Below are 26,629 nucleotides of genomic sequence, written 5' to 3'. Positions count from 1 at the left end.
GCAAAATTGAAAGGAATAAACATTTTATTTGCTCACCTGTTTAATCATTGCGTCTAAATCGTGTCGTGAGTTGTTCTGGTTCGGCATGGACGCCTTGAGCGTGTCCATGAGCTTTATGAAGCTCCCAGTTTGTTGTTGAGTTTGACGTATCCATTGGTTCATTTTACGCGTCGTCTATTTTTAAATGATTAATGTTTGAAGAAAAGTAAAATTGCTTTTCTGTTAATTATACGAGGAAAGGATGAAATTACTTGGTCGATGGTTTGGCGCATGCGCATGTTTTCTTGCGTCACGGTGCAAAGCACTGAATGCTTTTGTTTCTGCTTGACATTACATAAATCAGCTGCATTGTTTTTTACCGGTTCTGCGTTTGAATTTGTCGCTTGAACTCCATTTCCAGACGAAAAATGATCCCTTAAAACCAATGCAAAATTAGCGATTGAATCATTGAACGTGATATAGTCATGAAATTATTCTTACATTTTTCTTCGAGTTTGGTTACGTAATAAAGAAATCAAGTGTTTCCAACGATGCGTCTGAAACACGACTGTTTCTCAACAAACACGTCGCTTTCTGGTGGGAACAAACGTCTGCAAACACCAAATTAAAGAGTCAAAAGCGCCTTGGTCCTGCCCCCTTTTTCATGCCAACGTCAACATTCCCCGTTGCACTTGCCCACCGAAACCTTTTCAAATGAAATCAATTTTAACATTATTCAAAGTGACCACTCAACGTCTCGGCTTGCTCAAATCGATTGTCTTCAACAAACCAGTCCCTTTTCAGGCAGGTGCAATCAACCGCGATACAGGGAGAGAACGCAATCGTTCCCGAATAGCTCATTTGCATTTCTGCCTTTCATGGATATCTTCATTACTCGTAAGTGGGAAATTCCCTTTATTCAGACCGCACCCACGTCCACGTTCTTGTTCAGAGAGAGAGTTTACAATGTATAAGCGAGTTGAAATGAGTCCACGTGGACAAATTACACGCCCTTGAATGGAATAGAAATTGCCGTTAGTTTGAACACACACACCGTGGAAACAAGAAACGAAGCGACAAATAAGGTGAAACACGTTCTTACAGCTCCACTCCTTTCCTAACAAATATTTTTTTTTTGAAATTCACTGCCGATTAATATCGGACCACACGACGCAAAGAAGACCATATCGCCATGGCAACAGACCGTGGGTGTTGAGACACCGGAATCGAAGGACAGTTCCGGCGCTATGCAGTCGTCGCAACCTGTGCCTTTAACTTCCGATATCACCACAGCAAAGGGCCCGGAAACGTTTATACGTGAATATTGGAACCGCATCAACATCCGGCATACCGGCCCATGTTGAAAGATGAGCAACACCTGCCGTTTGATTAATTGTAATCACAGCTGTATCAATTTGAAAGCGCGCACATCAGCCGTTCTCCCTTGAACCAATCATCATTCGCAATTTGAAAGCGCGCACATCAGCCGTTCTCACTTGAACCAATCATCATTCGAATCAATACCGCCAAATGCTATCCGTTGCACAGTTTCCGCATTACACACAGGACCTGGTTCCAGCATCTGTTCCAACACCGTATGCTCCGACGTAGACTATATCGCATTACATTAACGTGTGGGTGTAACAGTTAACAATCTTAATGTAAAGCCCTATAAAAAAAAGAGCACCCGTAATCGAGTTTTCAATCGGTTCTTTGCTGTAGAGATACGTACGTGGCTATCGCAGTTTTCGGTAAGTTACTTTTCTTTTAATAATATCAAATGCTAAAGCTATTGTGCAATGATACATTTCAGAAACGAACCGGCAATCGACATGGCAACCAAACTGAGCTCTTGCTACCTGTTTCCCTTACTAGCTATTTGTGTGGCGATGATCTGCTGCTGGGCCGATGACGTTTCTGCCCATCCCGTCCACGAAGAAAATGAAAACCAACTTGAACGGGTAAGACCGGGTATAGTTTCAAATATCCTTAGCGCATCAGACGTATGTTTGAAATTCTGTTAACCGTTGATGGAAATCAGAATGAAGTCGTCTTTGAAGCCGGAGAACCGCTAACCGATGAAGAATTCAACAGCGATGTCCAGGGCAAAGCAGGTAAAACACGGTATAAGATTGCCGTGTTACGTAGTAGACAATTAACAATGTTCGATTTAGTTTCTTTGGACATGCATGGCGCTCAACCGTGGCAAATACAACCGCACAGTGGGTTGCTGGGCGGTGACGGACTGCCCGGAGACGAGAACAACGCCAACAAAAATGCTGGCGTCAAATGGCCCAAAGCGCAAGTTCCCTACGTCATCTCCAACAGTTTCTGTATGTACTAACCATTTTCAGACGGATTTCTACTTCCATTCCCTTTCCAATTAAATTAAGAATCAAAATAAAAAAATGAATTGGCAAAATAAATAAATAAATAGCGACGGAAGATCGTCGAGCCATCGCCTCCGCCATGGCTGTATACCACCAAAAGACTTGCATCCGCTTCGTGGCCCGCAACACCCAAAAGGACTACATCAAAATTATTAGGAGCAAAGAGTCGATGAATGGATGGAATAACTATCCCGGGTATTATGACCAAAACAAAGAATCGTGGCCTAACTGCTTGTGTATTATCTCGAAAAATGTGATTTTGCTATTGTCATTAGCTGCTGGGCGCAAAAGGGAAAAGTCGGAGGCGCACAGGAACTGAGTCTCGACAACGGATGCGTGTCTCGCTCGACTATAACTCACGAACTGATGCACGCCGTTGGATTCGATCACGAACAAGAGCGGCCCGATCAAAAGAAATTCATCACCGTCAAATTCGATAACATCAAAAAAGGTAGGCATTCGTCAATTTGAGCCCTCTGTTTGAGTGAAGTGGTTGCAATTATTGAATTTGTTTGGCTGCGTATTGAACGCGTCGCACGACCGCGCTTTTGACAGAAAATCATCAGTGGTTCACGCCCAAGCCGTCAGACTCGGTGAACACTATTGGACGCTACGATATCAGTAATTAGCGCATGATCGACCAATACCTTCAACTGCACGATTAAAACGTTGCACGTTCATCTCTTTTCAGATTCGGTTATGCATTACAGTGCGTACGCCTTCGCCATCAACCCGTCTAAACCCACTATGCTAACGAAAACCGGCAAAACGAACATGGGAAATAATAGTGGACTTACCGCGGTAAGCAAATTCTCTTCGACATTTTGATTGACGTCATTCATCGATTTCTCCTAATTCATTGTGTTCCTTTGGTCATTGGTTAGACGGACGTCCAAAAGCTGAAGGGATTGTACTGCAATTAACAGCTGCCGTCACTGCCTTCACACTGACACCTTTCATTAAAAAAAAGTAAAAGAAATAAGATGAAAAACAAATGTCGGCCCTCTTTTTCTCGCCATCAGTGAATGGCTTTCGTATATTACCTTCAATACAAATCACATGCAGAGTATACTGACTTTCTGTACCGTTTCTTTTTCCCGTTCGTGTCCAAATTTAGAGCTTGGTTAGCCATACAGACCTCCCGAACTGAAGGCTTTTCCTAATAGATTTTTGATAGATCAAAAGTGAAATGCAAATGACTATACAATCAAAATGAATTCGTGAAAGCAGTTAAAGTCAGGCCAAATGTGAATTCCACTCACGTTTAAATTCTCCCTCGATTGTTCCTGAAGTTCCTGGATTACGGTCGGGGTATATATTAGCAGCAGTGCTAGAACAATCCTCGATAATGAATGATTAAATAAACCATTTAAAGAGAGTTTCGTGTTTCTGATGAAAAAAACTAAACTGACGATCGATATTTCGTCAAAGGGAACTAACCGGGACGAAATGTCTCTAGATTTTGCAAGTAAACAAACACGTGGAGAGATTACGTGGGTACGACTAAAACGCCAAGAAAAATCATTTTAAAACTGAAAATACCTGTTCATTCCGCTCTCTCTCCGTTTCATCTGTGACCTTTCTAAACACACTGAATTCCTATGAAAGTAAGAGAAAAAGAAGAAAAATGTGCTGTAACCTCCTCAAATTATTGTCCGCCCGCTCTGCTGAGTTTCGAGGTATTTTTTGCTTTTGAACATCTTATGCAGATTTTGCTACCCCTCTCTCTCTCTCGTTCGGCGATTTTTCTTTTGCTTTCATGTTTATAAAATGCAGAGACATAGAAAAAAAAAAACATCTGAGGCAGCAACTTAAGAGGGTAGGAGAGAATCTCCATGATGTCTTCGAAAATGACGTCACCCGCAGACCATTGCGGTTTCCTCGTCTCGTTAACAGCTTTTCAGCATTTGATGGGCAACGTACGAATTGAACGACAGTTGCAGCGTATAGTCATCGCAATAGTGATACTCACTTCGTTGCTCGACTCTTCATTAGCCTACCGTTTGTGGGGGTTGAGGAAACAGCTGCTGCTTGATCGATGGTAATCACAGCTGCATTGACATGTACGTGTGTCCTTCAGTTCCGACATGAACAGGCGAACCAAAATGGCCAACCTGCCAGCCCTTCCACGCTTACATTGCTGTGTTTGCATGTCCAAGTGTTTGTTCCAACACCATATGCTGCAATCAAGGCTTGCACGCACTAAAAATGCGTAGGTGTATCAATCAAATCTGAATTTGGAGAGCCCTATAAAAAGCGCCCATCACCAGCTCAGTTTTCAATCGTTCATCTAGCGGCAATTCCGTGCCAACTACATCGCAGTTTTTTCGGTAAGTTGCTTCGTTTTAAAGTTTGTTGCCAATTGTGGCCAATTGTGGCCAATGCTTACGTTTTACGCTGATGAATTTCAGAGACCGTAAATCGACATGGCCACCAAATTGCGTCCCAGTTATCTATTATTCTCCTTTTCGGCTGTTTCGATGCTCTGCTGCTGGGCCAATTGTGTTGAAGCCAATCCCGTCTGGGCGGAAAACGATAACCAGCTGGACCGAGTAAGATTTTCATCTTACGTTCAATTTTCTTGCGTCCATGGCGTATAGCAGGTTTTTTGAAAAATTCATTTAATCATTTTTCCAAATTGTTGTTTTTCATAAAAATCAGAACGAAGTCGTGTTTGAAGCCGGAGAACCGTTAACCGACGAAGAATTCAATAGCGGTGTTCACGGCAAGGCAGGTAACAACGATTACTACAAATAACGTTAGAAAAATCAAATCAAGGATGATGAATTAAATTGATAGAAAAAATGTTTGAATGATTTGACAACTGTTGCATTCAGTTTCCATAGACGACCATGGCACTCAACCGTGGGAAAAACAGCCACACAGTGGACTGGTGGGCGGCGACGTCCTACCGGGAGACCAGAAAAACGCCAATAAAAACGCGGACGTGAAATGGCCCAACGCACAAGTGCCCTACGTCATCTCCAGCAGTTTCAGTATGTGCTAGAGTTTCAATGAATTTCTCTTTTGCTGAACAATTAAATTAATCGATAACACAAATTAGCGGCGGATGAACGTCGAGCCATCGCCTCCGCCATGACAACTTACCATCAAAAGACTTGCATCCGTTTCGTGGCACGCCGCACCCAAAGCGACTACATTAAAATCATTAGAAGCCGAGAATCGACGAATGGATGGGCTAATTATCCAGGGTATGTATGCACGATCAAAAGACGAACAAAAAACGACGATCGATTCAAAGCAAATTGAACATTACAACACATTTATTATCTAACGATATATTAGCTGCTGGTCGCAAAAGGGAAGAGCTGGAGGCGCCCAGGAACTGAGTCTCGACAACGGATGCGTTTACGCGTCGACCATTGTCCACGAACTGATGCACGCCGTTGGATTCAATCACGAACAAGAGCGGCCCGATCAAGACAAGTACATTACCGTCAAGTACGACAACATCGATCCGAGTAAGCAATTCACGTTAACGCAGCTGGTAATTCAATCAAGAACATGAATTCAATGTTTCGTGAGCAGGAAATCATCAGTGGTTTAGCCCAAAGCCGGCAGATAAAGTCAATTCTATCGGACGCTACGATTTGAGTAATTTCAATCCGATTGTCTTTTTTAGTTGAATGGGTTGGTGATCACGTGTTATCTTTTCAGATTCGGTTATGCATTACAGTTCTCACGCTTTCGCTATTGACCATTCCAGGCCGACTATGGTTGCCAAAAATGGGAGAACGACCATGGGAAATCCCATCGGTCTCACTTGGGTAAAACCAAATTTCGTCCCCATTCTGGAAACTATTGTTTTCCCCTTAGACATTTAAGCACACTAATTGTTGATCCATTCGTTTCTCTGGGATTTGTTAGATGGACGTCCAAAAATTGAGAGCCTTGTACTGTGGTTATTGAAAGCTGCCTGGCTACACTACGCATCGCATAGTCTTGCCGCAAAGCCTTCGGACTGGATTTGTTTGAATTATATTCTATTGGTGACAAGATTCTAGTTTTGCAGCCCGCCGAAATTCGAATTCTTTCATGATTGGTGATTGCTTCCTTATTTCTACCAACTTTATCTTCAATACACGTTTGATCTATCCTGCGTTTTGTTTCTTTTGCTCTTTCTTCGCGTACTAACTTTAGCGTTTGTTAACCATATCTCTGAAGCTAAAATATCCAAAGTCAAATCGCCACAAATGCCTCGTTAGTAAATTGAAATTACAGCTGATTGCTAAATAGTCGCGTCAATCATTGAAAAATGTGTTTAACAGCATTGACCAACAGTCGAACCGATCTATCTACATGCGCAAACATTGAAATGGCGAAACTTAGACATTTCCAGTTATTACCTCATTGCTGGTTGAACATTTGATCGTTAGATGTCGTTGCACTTCTTCAATAGCCAGCCTATCTCAGCTCATCGGGAGTACCGTGATTTCATCTGAATACCACACGCGCCATTCAATCATCTCTTATTTTTAAGTCTAATGAAAGAAAAGCGACAGAAATGATTCGTTAACTGACCTGTTTAATCATTGCGTCTAAGTCGTGTCGTGAATTGTTCTCGTTTGGGATGGACGCCTTTAACCACGTCCATTAGATTTATGACGGTCTCAGTTTGTTGTTGAGTTTGCCGAACCATTGGTTCATTGAACGCACCGTCTATTTTTTAAACATTTGAAATAAAATTGATGCAAATAGCAAAAAGAAGTTATGACTACGCATGTTTTCTTGCGTCATGATTCAGAGTGCTGAATGCTCTTGCTGAAAACGTAAAGTGAACTATCGCTATGGCAACAAGTCTGTGGTTGTTCCCTCTTCGTAATGAGAAAACGTGACGGGCGCCCAATTCGCTGTTCATAATAACCAATTGAAATTGCCTACCTGTCGTCTGTCTTTGATGATGTTTTCTTTTTTGAATCGCCAATTCTGCAGTGAGGAAATCCGGAAGCTGTTTGTCACGCACGTCACAATCGTGTCACGCGCCTACAGTTCATTGACGAACGAGGCACTACTACACACGTCGTTCACGCCGCATCTATCCAGTTCATTGGCCAGCAGTGGACGATCACGATGAACAAACCGTGGATCAAGAATCCCAGCAAAGTCTTACCGCAGGTGAGTTGCTCTTCAGATTTTCTTTAAACAGGTGCACTTGATTAAATTGATTGGACGCAGTTGATGGTGGCAGTGTGGGCAACATGGGGCTATTTTTCCATGGGTACCGTTCGCGGATGGAGTTCTCCCGGCATCCCATCGTTAAATCAGACGTTGGATTTTGAAATGTCTTCATCCGATTTCCAATGGATATGTAAGCAAACAAACAAAAATTCTATTCCATTATCGACTTACGTTTACAGTTGTTAAACAACAACAGCTTCATTTCCGATGCTCGGGGCAATGCTGGGCTCACTGTTCATCAACAAGCCGATGCAGTACTACGGCCGGAAGAATGCTTTGATTGGTCATTACGTCATCTTCATTGGCGGATTCCTCATCACCGGATTCACCTACTTCGGCAAACACAAATCGATGTTGTACGTTGGCCGATTCCTGATGGGATTCGCAGCAGGATGCACCACGCCCGCAGCACAAATCTACGTACAACGCAATTCATTCATTTAATAACGATGAAAATTTGAAGTTTTAATGTTCAAACAGGTGAGCGAATGCGCATCGCCAAGAATTCGAGGTCGGATGGGTTCATTGACAGCGTCTTCCTTGGCTCTGGGCGTGTGGTTGACTTACATAATCGGATCCTTCGTGGACTGGCACGTCCTCTCTTGGATTCTCGGATGTTTACCCATCCTCTTTATGGGCGGATCTTTCTTGCTGCCGGAATCTCCAGTCTGGCTCATATCAAAGGGCCGGCATCAAGAGGCCCAACGTTCCCTTCAAGTGTTGCGTGGAAAGTAATGTGTCATTTGATTCAGGTTGTAAAACAATACGCTAATTGTTAATTACGTACCAGAGGGACGAATATTGAAGCCGAAATCGAGCGGATCAAAGAGCATCAGGAACGTGTCGCTATTAAAAGCGGACAGGATGACACGGTGATGCAACAATTTCGCGCTGTTTTAACTTCCGGTCCGGTCGTCAAACCTTTGGCCATCTCATTAAGCATCATGCTGTTCCAGCAGACCACTGGAATCAATGCCATTGTATTCTACACAGTCAGCATCTTCCAAACAGCCGGAAGCTCAATGGATGGAACATACGCCACGATTATCGTCGGTGCTGTCCAGTTAATTTTCACCGTCGCCTCCGGTTTTCTTGTACGTCGATGTGTTAAATAGCTGAACAAAACAACATCAATCGATTCGTTATTGACAGGTGGATCGGTGCGGAAGGCGGATGCTGTACATTGTCTCCGCGATTACCACGTCTATTCCTTTGACGGCAATGGGGACATTTTTCTACTTTCAACATCAATGGGGCGATCAAGAAGCAACGGATTATTTCGGTTGGCTGCCACTCGTTTCCCTGATGGTTTTCTTCATTACCTACTCGGGCGGGATCAGTAACGTACCTTTCATCATCATGGGCGAAATGTTCCCTTTACGATACCGGTCGCTATTGGGAGGAATCAGCTCCTCTTTCCATTTGTTTTGCACTTTTGTGATGGTCCGATTTTTCCCCGACATGTTGCGGGAGATGGGCAAAGATGGGACCTTTTACTTCTTCGCCGGATGTACTTTATTAAGCGCCATTTTTGTTTACTTTCTTTTGCCGGAGACGAAAGGCAAAACCCTGGAAGAGATGGAGCAATTATTCAGTTCAAATAATTTAAGTGAATCGCGAAAAAGGATCAACTGCTTAGACGACGTCATAGCCATGGAAATTAGTCTTAACGGAACTGTTGTCCTTCTGGGCCGTTCTGAAACGAACGACTGTGATACGGAAGAACTGCAACTGTCTGTCAAAAAATTGTAAATGTGTAACATACATTCCAGTTATCACCAAAAATATCGCCTGTAAAATACGAATTATTAAATACGCAAACTTCAACTTTACTTGGATTTTTTAGAAATTGTTATTACCTAGTAGAAAATTCGACTTGCGTGAATGTAGGCCTCTGGCCAGTCCGTGAATCCAAAAGACGGTTGTTAGAACAGGCTTCGAGTTGCGTATTTGCAATGTGGACGTGTCGTGTAGTGGTGAACGAAAGTTGTCTCGTGACTTGTTGCACATCGCCCAAGTTTTCTAGCAATCGTTTTTCCTCAATTCCCTTCTAGCTATACATTTATTCAAGTGCAAATTTTCGCTAATTACAATAAATGTAAGAAACAAAACACAATTACGTAATTTCAACTAGCTAAACGTTTGCAACGTAACTCTGCAGCTCGCGTTGACTTATCGTCAATGACGTCCTACAAGGCCATCGGTACACATCACTGTTTGTACTACGTCACACGCATACGTCACACGCAATGCTAACTGGCTGTGTAGGAGGACAATTCCCAAAGTAATAAATTTTAATGCAAACTTCATTTTTTGGATTTTAATTTAAAAATGCTTGTATAAAAAAAAAATAAAAATGGTCCAAAAATTTCCGGAAGTTTTTAACTTTCCACTTCTGCTAGACTGTTCCACATTATATATTAAAAGCGGAATTTGTTCTTTGGAACTATTGGAAGTGATTGTCATGGTGATTGCACTGCTCATCTCAAATAAATTGTTTTAAAATCATACGACGACAATTTAATTATTGTTTTACTTTGAAATTAGGGCTGCGAACAATGGCGAATCGACCAGCCAAAATGTAAACAATCTACGTCCAACGAGACGCAAACGTAACTGCTCCAAAGAACAAATTTCGCTTTTAATATATAATGTGGAACTGTTTCTCTTATATCTATTTCTCGGTTTCGTTATGTACAGGAACAGTTCTCTTTGTCAATCACTACAACGTACTAGCTGTGGATCACCTTAAACGAGGGATAATTTTCTCATCATTTAAAAAGACAACATCATCTTCAAAGGAATTTTCATCAAGATACCAAAAATATCTTGTACCCTTTTGAAGTTGAAAAAGGTGTTAATGTTTTTTAAATATTTATTCTTTAGTTAATGCTAATAAAACCATTTTATATTCCACATAGGATTTCCCTGTGCATCATTTTGGTCAGCAAAACGATTTGATGTTTTGTTAAATGGCATCGAAGAACGAGCAGGACAATAGTCCAAGCTTCGTCGAGGATGACGACATCTCCCAGTCCAACAGAATTTCATCGTCAACAGCCACCGTGTCGCCAGCAAGAAATGTTGGGGAAAAAACAAAAAAGCCACCTGATGCAACTCACGGTTTGAAATTTGAATCGAAATTGTTGACGCTGTTTTGCATCCGGGCACTTGGGGCCGGCTACAAATTTAAATTAAGCAGAGAAAGAGAAGACCTGGGTGGTAAATTTGACGATGTGATTTTTCAGTATCAAGTGCTAGATGATACATCTGAAGGTAAACATTGGCACTATCGCTACTTGCAAGCCAAACACAAGCAGAACGAATCGGACAAGATTAATGCGACTCACCTCCTCAATGATAATGACAAGGGTGATTTCAGTTTACCAAAATATTTTCGTTCCTTCTGCATGATAAGAAGAAGAGGCGAAGACATTCACGACTGCATCCTTTGCACAAACATCAGTTTCGATTTGAACAATTTCCAGGAAAAAGGCATCGAGTTGGTGTCGATTGACGACCAGCCTGAAGACATTCTAGAGTTTGGTCCGCAACAAAAGACACTTCGTTATAAATTGAAATTCACAGAAGAGTTGCGACGAAAAGCGTTAAATAAGTGGTCAGACATAGATCATCTTGCAAAGAAATTGCAAACCTGTGTAGGAGATAAACAAACAACTGATACAAGGAATGGAGGAATCTTCAGCAGGTACCACGTTGCCTTAATCGAAGAAAAAGTCATCGATTCTGCCACCAAAAAGTTCCATGAAGATTTCGTAAACGGAAAAGAGAGTCTGTCCAATGGCGCACAACAACTTCGCCAAACCCTCAACAATTTAGCAGAGAATGACTGGAAAAACTGGGAATTCAAATTGAATAACACATTCGGAAGGCAATCGAATGATAAAATAAATCCGTTACCGTTTAAAATCTCGGAGGAAGACCTTGACGCATTCCTTGACAAATTCGTGTTCGTGGTGAACATGCCAAACGAAGAGCAATTTGAAGCCATTTTACAAACTCATGATGTGAGCAAGTACTACCCTAAGGACAAATGCGAACAGCAAACGATCCGTTTGCTACACAAAGTATCTGCAAAGTTCTCCAACAACTTCACGCTAACTTCAGAAGAAGCCAAGAAGATCTTGTTAGATGGCGTTACAAACAATTCAAGCCAGCACCAAGCAAAATTAGAAAACGAGGTGGGCTTCAACGACGACGCCAAGAATGACATGGCCGTTAAACTAAAGCCTTTCCTGGACAGTAAAAGGATTGGACAAATTATCACACCAGCACCGAAGCATACGGCCGTCAAAGTTGTTTCGGCCATCAAGAAAATGCAGGAAGACAATAAGACTGGAAACCTTTTGGTTGTGACACAGAGTTGTCTAGAAGACAGGGACGATAGGGAGCGTTGGAAGAACATTTTGAAACTAAAAACAGATTCTCAACATTTTCTCGTCGTTGTTTGCGATAACGAAACACCTAATCCGGAAGATTACGCAGATCTTGTTCCGGATGAACACATGGACAACAAGGTCATTTTCATCGGTCGCAACGGAATTGACGGAATGATGGACGATATCATTTATGAAGAGTTGAATGAGAATTCCCAAACGGCTATCCTGAAGAAAACAATCACATTCCAAGGAACAGTTCTAACCGTTGGTGATCTGGTTGGAAACCAACCGGACAAAGTCATCGATTACTTTTCTATAGAAGAGTTGCTGTTCCAGAAGAAAACAGTCAACATCCCACCGTCGCATACATCGGAATGCGAAGAATCCTTGTACATCAAGAGGCAGTTGACGATGACATTTCACAAATCATTCGAAAACAAATTAGCAGAACGCTTGAATTGTACAATAGATGAACTCCACGAGAAATGCAGAATCACTTCACAAGGTGAAATTAAATGGTTTGTTGAAAATCAAGATAATGAATCCATTTGGGAAGAAATAGAAAATCTTACGGATGAAGGAATGTCAAACGCCATCGACGAGAGCCAACTTATTTGTCTGGATGAGGGAAGAGAACGAATTCAGATTGTGATCATATCTGGAGTGGCTGGAACGGGCAAGTCAACTATCCTCTCCCACTACTACATGGAAATGAAAAGAGTAAAACCAGATCATTGGATCATCAGAATCAATCTCGTAGAGCAGCAAAAAATTCTCTTACAATTAGTAACAGCTTCTGAGGACAATGCCGTTGATTTCATTGTCAAACAGTTGCACATCGTTGCAGATGAAAGCCCATTTTCTCGTTCACTGTTGAGGCACCGAATAGAAACGGGAGACAGAATTGCTTTCATGTTTGACGGCTTCGATGAAATCAGCCATCGTTGTCAACAGAACGTGATTCGTTTGATGAAAATACTCGCCAGGAAGAAAATGATTAAACTCTACGTAACGACAAGGCCCCACATTGCAGACGAATTACAATTCGAGTTGTCTCAATTGGCTCATCATCTGCAAATCTTGGCTGAAAAAGACCAAATTGATTATTTAGTCAGGTATTGGAAATCAAATTTACAAGAGATGGAAATGGAAAACAAGTCGATTATCATACAGACCTTCGCAGAATCGTTAGTTCGCCGAGTATCTCAGACTCTAAGAGATGAAGAGAAGAGCTTCATTGGAGTTCCGTTGCAATGTCGAATTCTAGCCGAGTGCTATCAATCTGAACTTGAAAAACAAATCATAAACAATAACGTAACAGCATGTGAAACACTAGTGAATCAACACTTCGATTTAAAGAGTCTGTACGAACGTCTTTTGGATACCAAACGACGAATCTTTCGGGAAGAAAAGGCAGAATCACCAAGTTTCAATCAAGTCGGGAGCTGCGCCATGGATTTCTTGATCGATGACATTGAATCTCATCTGACTAAATTGGCCATTGAGACACTCGTCGTGGAAAGGAGAGACGTCACAACTTTATGGCCCTCCCAACAACAGTATTTTCATTCGGCTGCTGAAAAATCTGAAAAGGAAAATAAAATAACAGAATTAGGAGTGAAATACGGACTAATAGTACTCAGCAAAAGTACCGAGAAATCTGAAGTGCAGTTCTTACATCGTACCTACGCCGAGTACTTGTTCGCCCGATATTTGCATAGAGGAATGGACATCAACAATTTCGACACAAGCCAGCTGCTGAGTAAAAAACCTGAAAGTGATTTAGTCATCAATGAGGTCTTGGTCGAAAAAAAATATGACGGAGTTAGAGTATTTCTCAATTTCATGCTTAAGAAGACGGAAGACAAAAAAATTAAACTACCAAAACGACTGCACAAATTCGCCAAAAGCTTGGAAGAGCATATCAAATCACTACCACGACATGCATCACCCAGGGATCGGCATACCAACGCCTTAACTGTTGCCCTCCAAACTTCGAACTTGTTTCAATTCTTACTCGACTGCCTCGATGAAACATTAAACGAAACTGAAAGGAAGCGAGTCGTCAGGTCTGCATTCCAACACCATTTTCATTTCTCTACCTTCTTATATCGGAGCAATGGTCGACTGTTTCAAAGAGTTCTTTCTTATTACGACGACGCAGACGCTGTTGACGTGGAGCGTATCGTAAAAAAATTGTTACACGAACCCTTGACGGCTATATATTCACCTGACTCCTCCTATGTCATCGTTTGGAACAACGAGAGGGCAAAAGACGTCGTGGAAGAGATGTTAAAGTTTATGGAAAAAAACGGGGAGAATTTAAAACACGTTTTAAAGCCGGAACACTCGGGATTCAGCTCAATGCACACTTCGGTCACATTACTGCATTTTTTCATCTTCAATGAATATTACAACTGCCTTTTAAGCCAATTCTTACGTTTCCTATCGTCCATCTACGCCGACGACCACAACTTTACTGAACTATTAGACTTCACTTTAAACATGCAAGATTACAACAACGATAACTGGACGTTTCCCTCGAACAATGGAATTGAAAAAACTCTGGACATTTTAAGAGATCTGTCACGACCGAGAGTGATGGAAGGTTTATGTCACTTGGCGCTCGTCACAGATTTGTTTGAAAAATATTACCAACCTTCTCTAGCGGACGATGAAGATTCGTTGAAGGCTCCTGCTCGAATGACCAGACTTCACTGGGCAGCGTTTAATGGCGACGTAGAAGCAATAGAAAGCATTGGCGACAGAACGTGCAGCATGGACGACAGCTTCACACCCTTCTACGTGGCGGCCGCTCGTCACCACAGAGAAATCTGCCACAAAATATTATCTTTATTTAAAACAAGTCTGACAGACGATGAATTACGAAGACACGTGACCAAGTATAAAGGATTCATACATAAGGCCATGTGGGACGCTATTTATTTCCACAATCTCACAATGTTTCAGCTAATCCTTCAATCCACCAAACAAGCTTTAGGGCGACATTACCTGATGGCTTTGTTGAAATCAGAAAAACCCTTGGATTTACCTGTAACCAAGGAATTTTTTTTTCATCGCTATAACTTTTTGTCTCTAAAGAACGGCAAAGAGTTATTCAAAATCACAGCCAAAGTTTTGCTCGACGACGGCAGTCAAGAGGAATACGCTGATTTAAACGATTTAGTCTTCCACAAGAAAGATATACACTTCCTTGAAGCCAGAATAATACTGAACAATATCGAAGAAGAAACATTTCATAGAATGGTGGAAGTGAATGGACTGGAAAATTGTACAAAACGCTTTTTAGACTACACCGTCGTTTGGGGATTTCGTCTGCTATCAACCGTCATTGCAAGGTTTACTCTAAACCAACGGCGGGAATTTATCAACATCATCACATCACCAAACATTCCAACCTATCAATCGAATCAAAACAACGTAAGTTACTGGGGAACGTGGTTTGAAAACGAGTTTACCTATCGAGACTTTGAATGCCTCGACCAACTTTTAAAATCATTAGAAGATAACATTCCAAAATTGATTTTTAATTACAATAGCAATGACGCAATCAAGGCTCTACTGTGTCAGAACTCAAAACTAGTTACCCTTGCGTCAAAACACTTTTCACGGCCAGATTACCTCAAAATCAAACGACGTATCATAAAAAACGGACCAAAAGTGATGAACGAACTTTTTACTTCGCAATTAACTCAAGAAAGAGTTGTCCGAAACTGGATCAACATTTTGCCATTTCACATCGGTAAAAAGGGCAAGTATCACTTTAGAAAATTAGTGGACAATGTTTTATCATTACACACCGAAAAGCACGGAAAAAAAACAATTTGGATCAGTTTGTGGAGCAAATATGTCGATAGCCATGACTACGACGGGAACAAGGTTGAAAAAGTGGACCAATTTTTGAAACTCGTGTCAGACAAACTGGGCAAGAGAGCTGTCAGGAAAGTTGTGCTACACAAAGATTGTATGGGAATTGTGCTACTTGGAGCCGAATTACAACAAGATAAAAAATTAGCTAATGCTCTACTCACCCATTTAAGTGCCGAGGATCGTCACTGTATCGAGCACCTAGTCAAAACGAGTGTGTTTTCCTGAAGATGCTATAGACTGGACGCTGCCACCGAACCGTGCCACTGTCATCCAATGAATAATTACATGTGCTGATTCACAATGTGAAAGGGTCGGTAAGTCGACACGAAATGATGGAAAAGGTAGGAAACGGTGGGGGAAAAGCCGTTCATTACCCTCCCCTTTGGCACTTTGTACGAAAAAAGCCAATTTTTGTTGTTGTCCTGCCTCTAAACGACCTTCAATATTTGCATAAAATTCTCGTTCAATACACGTGCCTTACATTTCCACAGAAACTGCTCATGTTTTCGCAATACAAGAATACAAACTTAGACATTTCCAGTTATTACCTCATTGCTGGTTGAGCATTTGCTCGTTAGATGTCGTTGCACTTCTTCAATAGCCAGCCTATCTTCAGCCCATCGGGCGTACCGTGATTTCATCTGAATACCACACGCGCCATTCAATCATCTCTTATTTTTAAGTCTAATGAAAGAAAAGCGACAGAAATGATTCGTTAACTGACCTGTTTAATCATTGCGTCTAAGTCGTGTCATGAATTGTTCTCGTCCGGGATGGACGCCTTGACCGCGTCCATTAGCTTTATGACGGTCTCAGTTTATTGTTGAGTTTGCCATTGGTTCATTGAACCCACCGTCTATTTTTTAAACATTTGAAATAAAATTGATGTAAATAGCAAAAAGAAGTTATGACTACGCAAGTTTTCTTGCGTCACGATTCAGAGTGCTGAATGCTCTTGCTGAAAACATAAAGTGAACTATCGCTATGGCAACAAGTCTGTGGTTGTTCCCTCGTCGTAATGAGAAAACGTGACGGGCGCCCAATTCGCTGTTAATAATAACCAATTGAAATTGCCTACCTGTCGTCTGTCTTTGATGATGTTTTCTTTTTTGAATCGCTAATTGTGCAGTGAGGAAATCCGGAAGCTGTTTGTCACGCACGTCACAATCGTGTCACGCGCCTACGACGAGGCACTACTACACACGTCGTTCACGCCGCATCTATCCAGTTCATCGGCCAGTAGTGGACGATCACGATGAACAAACCGTGGATCAAGAATCCCAGCAAAGTCTTACCTCAGGTGAGTTGCTCTTCAGATTTTCTTTAAACAGGTGCACTTGATTAAATTGATTGGGCGCAGTTGATGGTGGCAGTGTGGGCAACATGGGGCTATTTTTCCATGGGTACCGTTCGCGGATGGAGTTCTCCCGGCATCCCATCGTTAAATCGGACGTTGGATTTTGAAATGTCTTCATCTGATTTCCAATGGATATGTAAGCAAACAAACAAAAATTCTATTCCATTATCGACTTCCGTTTACAGTTGTTAAACAAGAACAGCTTCATTCCCGATGCTTGGGGCAATGCTGGGCTCACTGTTCATCAACAAGCCGATGCAGTACTACGGCCGGAAGAATGCTTTGATTGGTCATTACCTCATCTTCATTGGCGGATTCCTCATCACCGGATTCACCTACTTCGGCAAACACAAATCGATGTTGTACGTTGGCCGATTCCTGATGGGATTCGCTGCAGGATGCACCACGCCCGCAGCACAAATCTACGTACAACGCAATTCATTCATTTAATAACGATGAAAATTTGAAGTTTTAATGTTTAAACAGGTAAGCGAATGCGCATCGCCAAGAATTCGAGGTCGGATGGGTTCATTGACAGCGTCTTCCTTGGCTCTGGGCGTGTGGTTGACTTACATAATCGGATCCTTCGTGGACTGGCACGTCCTCTCTTGGATTCTCGGATGCTTACCCATCCTCTTTATGGGCGGATCTTTCTTGCTGCCGGAATCTCCAGTCTGGCTCATATCAAAGGGCCGGAATCAAGAGGCCCAACGTTCCCTTCAAGTGTTGCGTGGAAAGTAATGTGTCATTTAATTCAGGTTGTAAGACGTACGCTAATTGTTAATTACGTACCAGAGGGACGAATATTGAAGCCGAAATCGAGCGGATCAAAGAGCATCAGGAACGTGTCGCTATTAAAAGCGGACAGGATGACACGGTGATGCAACAATTTCGCGATGTTTTAACTTCCGGCCCGGTCGTCAAACCTTTGGCCATCTCATTAAGCATCATGCTGTTCCAGCAGACCACTGGAATCAATGCCATTGTATTCTACACAGTCAGCATCTTCCAAACAGCCGGAAGCTCAATGGATGGAACATACGCCACGATTATCGTCGGTGCTGTCCAGTTAATTTTCACCGTCGCCTCCGGTTTTCTTGTACGTCGATGTGTTAAATAGCTGAACAAAATGACATCAATCAATTCGTTATTGACAGGTGGATCGGTGCGGAAGGCGGATGCTGTACATTGTCTCCGCAATTACCACGTCTATTCCTTTGACGGCAATGGGGACATTTTTCTACTTTCAACATCAATGGGGCGATCAAGAAGCAACGGATTATTTCGGTTGGCTGCCACTCGTTTCCCTGATGGTTTTCTTCATTACCTACTCGGGCGGGATCAGTAACGTACCTTTCATCATCATGGGCGAAATGTTCCCTTTACGATACCGGTCGCTATTGGGAGGAATCAGCTCCTCTTTTCATTTGTTTTGCACTTTTGTGGTGGTCCGATTTTTCCCCGACATGTTGCGGGAGATGGGCAAAGATGGGACCTTTTACTTCTTCGCCGGATGTACTTTATTAAGCGCCATTTTTGTTTACTTTCTTTTGCCGGAGACGAAAGGCAAAACTCTGGAAGAGATGGAGCAATTATTCAGTTCAAATAATTTAAGTGAATCGCGAAAAAGGATCAACTGCTTAGACGACGTCATAGCCATGGAAATTAGTCTTAACGGAACTGTTGTCCTTCTGGGCCGTTCTGAAACGAACGACTGTGATACGGAAGAATTACAACTGTCTGTCAACAAATTGTAAATGTGTAACATACATTCCAGTTATAACCAAAAATATCGCCTGTAAAATACGAATTATTAAATACGCAAACTTCAACTTAACTTGGATTTTTTAGAAATTGTTGTTACCTAGTAGAAAATTCGACTTGCGTGAATGTAGGCCTCCGGCCAGTCCGTGAATCCAAAAGACGGTTGTTAGAACAGGCTTCGAGTTGCGTATTTGCAGTGTCGACGTGTCGTGTAGTGGTGAACGAAAGTTGTCTCGTGACTTGTTGCACATCGTCCAAGTTTTCTAGCAATCGTTTTTCCTCAATTCCCTTCTAGCTATACATTTATTCAAGTGCAAATTTTCGCTGATTGCAATGAGGTAAGAAACAAAACACAATTACGTAATTTCAACTAGCTAAACGTTTGCAACGTAACTCTGCAGCTCGCGTTGACTTACCGTCAATGACGTCATACAAGGCCATCGGTACACGTCACTGTTTGTACTACGTCACACGCATACGTCACACGCATTGCTAACTGGCTGCGTAGGAGGATAATTCCAAAAGTACACGAGTACCACCAGGTTTGCAGTTCTTTGATTCAATCCTACACCATCATTTTTCCATTTGGACAACTTGACTTTTAAGAAGCCAGACAGAAGAAACAGCTAGACAGAAGAAACAGCGAGACAGAAGAAAATGTCGCAAACAGGGACGAAATCGAATCAAGATGATACAGCGGGCAAAGGGGAAAAGAAAATCAGAAAGATACCTGATAGCAGCCAAGGTCCGGATTTTGAATTGAGATTGTTGACGTTGTTTTGCGTCCGGGCACTTGGGGCCGGATACGAATTTGAAGTGACCAAAGAAAGGGAAGACCTGAGCGGTAAATTTGACGATGTGATTTTTCGGTATCGAGTCGTATACGATATGTTTGAAGGGCTCGATTGGCGCTACCGCTTCCTGCAGGCAAAACATAAGAAGGACGAGAGTGAAAAGATAAAAGCAATTGAACTTCTCAAAGATGACGATAACAATTTCAGCTTACCAAAATATTTCCGCTCCTTCTGCATGATAAAAAGAAGAGGCGAAGACATTCACGACTGCATCCTTTGCACAAACATCGGTTTCGATTTGAACAATTTCCAGAAAAAAGGCATCGAGTTGGTGTCGATTAACGACCAGCCTGAAGACATTCTAGAGTTTGGTCCGCAGACACTTCGTTATCAATTGAAATTCACAGAAGAGTTGCGACGAAAAGTGTTAAACGAGTGGTCAGACGTATATCGTTTTGCCATAGCATTGCAAACCTGTGCACGCAAAGAAAAAACTGATTGGAAGAATAACGAAATCTTCAAAAGGTACTATGTTGCTTTAATCAAAGAACGCGTCATCGATTCTGCCACCGGAAAGTTTCACGTAGATTTCGTAAACGAAGCTGAGGATCTATCCAATGGCGCTCAACAACTTCGCCAAACCCTCAGCGATTTAGCAGGGAATAACTGGAAAAACTGGAAATTCAAATTGAACAACGAAAAAAGAAAATCGGATAAAAAAGGAAATCCGTTACCGTTAAGAATCTCAGAGAAAGAATTGGACCAATTCCTTGAGAAATTCGTGTTTGTGGTGAACACGCCAAACGTAAACGATTTAAAAGCCATTTTACAAGCTCAAGATATGAGCAAGTACTACCCCCGCGAAGAGTGCGAACAGCAAACGATCCGTTTGTTGGACGAAATGCAGAATGAATTCTCCAACAAGAAAGTGGGCTATTGGCTGAAAAAAGAAAAAAGTAAGAAAATCTTATTAGATGGTGTTCCAACTACCTCACAAAAGTACCAGAAAGAAGTGGATAATGAAGTCGGGTTCAACGACGTCGCCATTGATAAAATAGCCGTTAAACTAAGAGATTTGCTGGCCAATAAAAGGATTGGACAAATTATCACACTAGCACCGAAGCATACGGCCGTCAAAGTCATTTCGGCCATCAAGAAAATGCAGGAAGACAATAAGACTGGAAACCTTTTGGTTGTGACACAGAGTTGTCTAGAAGACAGGGACGATAGGGAGCGTTGGAAGAACATTTTGAAACTAAAAACAAATTCTGAGAGTTGGAAGAACATGTTGAAACTAAAAACAGATCAACATTTTCTCGTCGTTGTTTGCGATAACGAAACACCTAATCCGGAAGATTACGCAGATCTTGTTCCGGATGAACACATGGACAACAAGGTCATTTTCATCGGTCGCAACGGAATTGACGAAATGAAGGACGATATCATTTATGAAGAGTTGAATGAGAATTCCCGAACGGCTATCCTGAAGAAAACAATCACATTCCAAGGAACAGTTCTAACCGTTGGTGATTTGGTTGGAAACCAACCGGACAAAGTCATCGATTACCTTTCTATAGAAGAGTTGCTGTCCCAGAAGAAAGACGTCAACATTCCCCGGCCGGATACATCAGAATGCGAAGAATCCTTGTACATCAAGAGGCAGTTGACGATGGTATTTCACGAATCTTTCGAAAAAAAATTAGCAGAACGCTTGAATCGTACAATAGATCAACTCCACGAGGAATGCAGAATCACTTCACAAGGTGAAATTAAATGGTTTGTTGAAAACCAAGATCGTGAATCCATTTGGAAAGAAATAAAAAATCTTACGGATGAAGGAATGTCATCAAACGCCATCGACGAGAGCCAACTTATTTGTCTGGATGAGGGAAGAGAACAGATCCCGATTGTGATCATATCCGGAGTGGCTGGAACAGGCAAGTCAACTATCCTCTCCAATTACTACATGGAAATGAAAAGAGTAAAACCAGATCATTGGATCATAAAAATCAACCTCGTAGAGCAGCAAACAGCTTTCCTCGAATCAGTCACAGCAGACAAAGTCGTTGATTTCTTTGTCAAACAGTTGCACATCGCTGAAGATGAAAGCCCATTTTCTCGTTCACTGTTGAGGCACCGAATAGAAACGGGAGACAGAATTGCTTTCATGTTTGACGGCTTCGATGAAATCAGCTATCGTTGTCAACAGAACGTGATTCGTTTGATGAAAATACTCGCCAGGAAAAAAACGATTAAACTCTACGTAACGACAAGGCCCCACATTGCAGACGAATTACAATTCGAGTTGTCTCAATTGGCTCATCATCTGCAAATCTTGGCTGAAAAAGACCAAATTGATTATTTAGTCAGGTATTGGCAATCAAATTTACAAGAGATGGAAATGGAAAACAAGTCGATTATCATACAGACCTTCGCAGAATCGTTAGCTCACCGAGTATCTCAGACTCTAAGAGATGAAGAGAGAGCCTTCATTGGAGTTCCGTTGCAATGTCGAATTCTAGCCGAGTGCTATCAATCTGAACTCGAAAAACAAATCAAAAACAATAACGTAGCAGCATGTCAAACACTAGTGCATCAACACTTCGATTTAAAGAGTCTGTACGAACGTCTTTTGGATACCAAACGTCGCATCTTTCGGGAAGAAAAGGCAGAATCGTCAAGTTTCAATCCAATCGTGAGCTGCGCCATCGATTTCTTGATCGATGACATTGAATCTCATCTCACTAAATTGGCCATAGAGACACTCGTTGTGGAAACGAAAGAGGTCAAAAATCTTTGGCCCTCCCAACAACAGTATTTCCATTCGGAAGCTGAAATATCTGAAAAGGAAAATAAAATAACAGATTTAGGAGTGAAATACGGACTAATAGTACGCAGCAAAGGTGACAAGCAATCTAAAGTGCAGTTCTTACATCGTACCTACGCCGAGTACCTGTTCGCCCGATATTTGCATAGAGGAATGGACATCAACAAATTCGACAACCAGCTTTTAGATAAGAAACCTGTACGTGACTTGGTCGTTAATGAAATCTTAGTTGAAGGCCACTATCACGGAGTAAGGGTATTCTTGAATTCTATGCTGAAGAAGACAGGACATAGTCAAAGAACGGAACTGCCAAATCTATTGCAAAAATTGGCTAAAAGTTTAGAAGAGCACATCACACGACTGTCACAACTTCCTTGCGATTCCAATTTATTTCGTGTCCTCGATATCCTCGACCGCATCAACCACGTCAACTGCCGCATACAATATGCTGAACCCAGTGATCGGCATACCAACGCTTTAACTGTTACCCTACCAACTCAGAACTTGTTTTATACCTTACTCAATTGCCTTGATGGAACGTTGAACGAAACTGAAAGGAAGCGAGTCGTCAGGTCTGCATTCCAATACCCTTTTCAATTCTCTACCTTCTTATATCTGAGCAAAGGCCAACTGTTTCAAAGAGTTCTTTCTTATTACGACGACGCAGACGCTTATGACGTGGAGCGTATCGTCATGGAATTTTTACAGGAAAGATATTCACCTGACTCCTATGTCATCGTTTTTAACAACGAGAGGGCAAAAGACGTCGTGGGAGAGATGTTAAAGTTTATGGAAAAAAACGGGGAGAATTTAAAACACGTTTGGAACCCCGAACAATTCGGACTACGGTACACACCAGTCTCATTACTGCATTTTTTCATCTTTAATGAATATTACAACTGCCTTTTAAGCCAATTCTTACGTTTCCTATCGTCAATCTTCGTCGACGATTACAGCTTTACTGAACTAATAAAATTCACATTAAAGATGCAAGATTACAATAACGATAACTGGACGTTTCCCTCGAACAATGGAATTGAAAAGACCTTGGACATTTTACGAGATCTGTCACGACCGAGAGTGATGGAAGGTTTATGTCATTTTGCACTCGTCACGGGTGTTATTGAAAAATATTACCAACCTTTTGCAGCGGACGATGAAGATTCATTGAGGGATCCTGCTCGAATGACTAGACTTCACTGGGCAGCGTTTAATGGCGACATGGAGGCGATGGAAAGCGTGGGCGACTGGACGTGCAGCGTGGACGACAGCTTGACGCCCTTCTACGTAGCGGCCGCTCGTCATCACAAACTAATCTGCCACAAAATATTATCATTATTAGAAACAAGTCTGACAACTGATGAACTTAAAACACATCTGGCCGAATATAAAGGATTCGTATATACGGCCATGTGGGACGCTGTTTACTTCCGTAACTTCAAAATGTTTCAGCTGATTCTTGAATCCGTCAAACAATCCTTAGGGCGACATTACCTGATGACTTTGTTGAAAACAAGTAAGCCTCGAGATTCATTTCAAAACCCGAGATTTCATGGATCTTCCATCTTGGCTCTTAAGAGCGGCAAAGTGTTGTTCAAAATCATAGCCCAAGTTTTGCTCGAGGATGGCAGTCAAAATGGATACACTGATTTAAACGATCTAGTCTTCCACAAGAAAGCAACAGTCGAAATAGTACTGAACAATATCGAAGAAGAAACATTCCAGAAAATGGTGGACGTGAATGGACTGCAAAATTGGACAAAACGCTTTTTAGACTACGACGTCGATTGGGGATTTCGTCTGCTATCAACCGTCATTACAAGGTTTACTCTAAACCAACGGCGGGAATTTATCGACATCATCATATCACCAAACATTCCAACCTATCAATTTAATGGAATGAACGTTAGTTACTGGGAAAAGTGGTTCAAAAACGTGTTTACCGATCAAAACTTTGAAAGCCTTGACAAACTTTTGAAATTATTAGTAGATGGCATTCCAAAACTAATTTTTAATTACAATGTCGTCATCAAGGCTCTAATGTGTCAAAACGAGAAGCTTTCTACTGTTGCATCGAAATATCTTTCGTCGTTGAATTACCTCAAGTTTAAAGCACGCGTCATGAGAAACGGACCAAAAGTGATGAACGAACTTTTTACTTCGCAATCAACTCAAGAAAGAGTTGGCCGAAATTGGATCAACATTTTGCCATTTTACCTCGGTAAAATGGGCAAATATCACTTTGAAAAATTAGTGAACACTATGTTATCATTACACACCGAAAAGCACGGAAAAAAAACAATTCAGATTAGTTTGTGGAGCAAATATCTCGATAGTTACTACAAGGTTGAAAAAGTGGACCAATTCTTGAAACTCGTGTCAGACCAACTGGGCAAAAGAGCTGTAAGGAAAGTTGTGCTACACAAAGACTGCATGGGAATTGTTCTACTTGGAGCCGAATTACAACAAGATGCAGAATTAGTTAATGCTCTACTCACCCATTTAAGTGACGAGGATCGTGACTGTATCGAGCACCTACTCGAAAGTAGTTTGTTATCTTCGAGACGCTATACACTGGACGATACCACCGAACCTTGCGACTGTCAACCAATGAATGATTGCGATTGCTGGTATTAACAACGTCAAAGGGTCGGCAAGTTGAAACAAAATGATGGGAAAGGTAGGAAACGGTGGGGAAAAGCCTTTCATTACCCTCCCCATTGGCACTTTGCACGAAAAATTTTCTTATTTTTGTTTTTCTTGCCTCTAAACGACCTTTAATGTAATCGACCTTCAACATTTGCATAAAATTCTCGTTCAATACACGTGCCTTACCTTTCCACAGAAACTGCTCATGTTTTCGCAATAAAAGAATATAAAAACGCCATAATTTCACATGAGATATTTGTAATAGATTAGCGTACATTTAACATTGTTGATGGCATAGAAAACATCAAACACGAAAAATACAGTACGGCTCTTTTAAGATCAAGAATATCAAGGTGAGACAGGAAACCGAAAAGCACCTCCATTGCCGCAAACCGGAATTTGTTAACAATTGCGTTTTAAACGGACGGCAGTTTACAGACGTTAAATACTTTAAATTACCGTTAAGGCGTAAAAAGCAAAACCCATCAACTAAGCAAGGTCGATGGTTGAAAAATTAAATTGGGCGCTGCTTTCGTAGAACTCGAGGGTGACCTCCAACTTGTTGACACACAACTGCAATTCAGTTCTGTGACTGTCTTTTGATTCTGAACGCCACAAAAGCACAACCTCCCAATTCGTGTTCTTTTCCGTTGCAAGAGTATCTTCCAAATAGTATTGCCTTTTGTGAGGTTCGATGTTGTTCGAACGGAACAGCTGTTTCAGCTCTTCCAGCGTTTTGCCTTTCGTCTCCGGTAAAAGAAAGTAGACGAAGATGGCGCTCAACAAAGTGCATCCGGAGAAGAAATAGAAGGTCCCGCCTTTGCCCATCGCTCGCAACATGTCGGGGAAAAATCGGACCATGACGAAAGTGCAAAACAAATGAAAAGAGAAGCTGATGCCTCCCAATAGCGACCGATATCGTAAAGGTTCGTAGTCTTTTTACACTTAAATCGATATCTTGCCTCATTTTCTCACAATCGGTACGCAAAATTGGCAACAACTTTTGGGAAAAAATCCGAGAGGGGGAGTTAACAGGGCCGTGGCTACACCAGTATTCTATTACTCTGGCAGAGTCATAGAACCCTGGTTGGTTCAGCCTGAGAGGAATCCCTATACCGCGTTTCGTTGGTCTGAATGTCTAAAATTTCGACAGTTTGGGGCGGAGCAAAGTGGTGGAAACTAGAATCAGAGTCATCTATCGAGAGAAACTGAATTTGTTGTTTACTTTCTGAAGTACAGACGACGAAAATGAGCGAAAACATAGCGAAAACGTAATACATCACAAGTTCACAACACAGCCGCTGTGGCGCTTTCGTTACGGGCCAGAAAGACTTTCAGGCCAAAAAGGCAATGGGAGGGCCCGCCATAAGCGTGGCTAC

At 41.8% G+C, this 26,629-nt stretch overlaps 4 protein-coding genes across 6 annotated transcripts in view; 3 read left to right on the top strand and 1 right to left on the bottom strand.

Moving 5' to 3' along the window:
- Positions 1 to 26,629, bottom strand: part of LOC123466320 — a 29,941-nt gene that overhangs the window by 790 nt on the left and 2,522 nt on the right. The window contains exons 2-14 of one of the 3 annotated variants that reach the window (XR_006644870.1): positions 9,428 to 12,193; positions 8,768 to 9,359; positions 8,356 to 8,683; positions 8,136 to 8,279; positions 7,740 to 7,984; positions 7,272 to 7,674; positions 6,912 to 7,049; positions 3,912 to 6,828; positions 3,632 to 3,824; positions 3,413 to 3,528; positions 481 to 3,322; positions 252 to 414; positions 37 to 174 (exon numbers count right to left, since the gene is read on the bottom strand). Coding sequence is in view for 2 of the 3 variants with exons in the window: in XM_045171815.1 (XP_045027750.1) it covers positions 37 to 174; positions 252 to 414; positions 481 to 482 (303 nt within the window). In the remaining variant the exon portion in view is untranslated. Of the gene's footprint in view, positions 1 to 36; positions 175 to 251; positions 415 to 480; positions 3,323 to 3,412; positions 3,529 to 3,631; positions 3,825 to 3,911; positions 6,829 to 6,911; positions 7,050 to 7,271; positions 7,675 to 7,739; positions 7,985 to 8,135; positions 8,280 to 8,355; positions 8,684 to 8,767; positions 9,360 to 9,427; positions 12,194 to 26,629 lie in introns of those variants that run through there. The other 2 variants (XM_045171815.1, XM_045171814.1) reach the window with 2 other exon arrangements.
- LOC116920230 lies at positions 10,541 to 15,669 on the top strand. Its single transcript, XM_032926379.2, has 2 exons — positions 10,541 to 15,409; positions 15,529 to 15,669. Exons 1-2 carry the CDS (start codon positions 10,541 to 10,543, stop codon positions 15,532 to 15,534), a joined length of 4,875 nt encoding a protein of 1,624 aa, XP_032782270.2. The 3' UTR covers positions 15,535 to 15,669.
- Positions 17,022 to 19,053, top strand: LOC116920248 (facilitated trehalose transporter Tret1). The gene is made up of 6 exons (XM_032926403.2): positions 17,022 to 17,159; positions 17,220 to 17,352; positions 17,419 to 17,642; positions 17,703 to 17,953; positions 18,012 to 18,315; positions 18,374 to 19,053. The coding sequence occupies exons 1-6, from the start codon at positions 17,115 to 17,117 to the stop codon at positions 18,971 to 18,973; spliced, it is 1,557 nt and encodes a 518-aa protein (XP_032782294.2). The 5' UTR covers positions 17,022 to 17,114; the 3' UTR covers positions 18,974 to 19,053.
- Positions 19,638 to 25,449, top strand: LOC123471005. The gene has a single exon (XM_045171782.1). It carries the CDS (start codon positions 19,638 to 19,640, stop codon positions 25,236 to 25,238), a length of 5,601 nt encoding a protein of 1,866 aa, XP_045027717.1. The 3' UTR covers positions 25,239 to 25,449.

This window comes from Daphnia magna, linkage group LG4, assembly GCF_020631705.1.
Source record: "Daphnia magna isolate NIES linkage group LG4, ASM2063170v1.1, whole genome shotgun sequence".
Lineage (NCBI taxonomy): Eukaryota > Metazoa > Arthropoda > Branchiopoda > Diplostraca > Daphniidae > Daphnia > Daphnia magna.
This window is presented reverse-complemented; position numbering and strand designations above follow the sequence as displayed.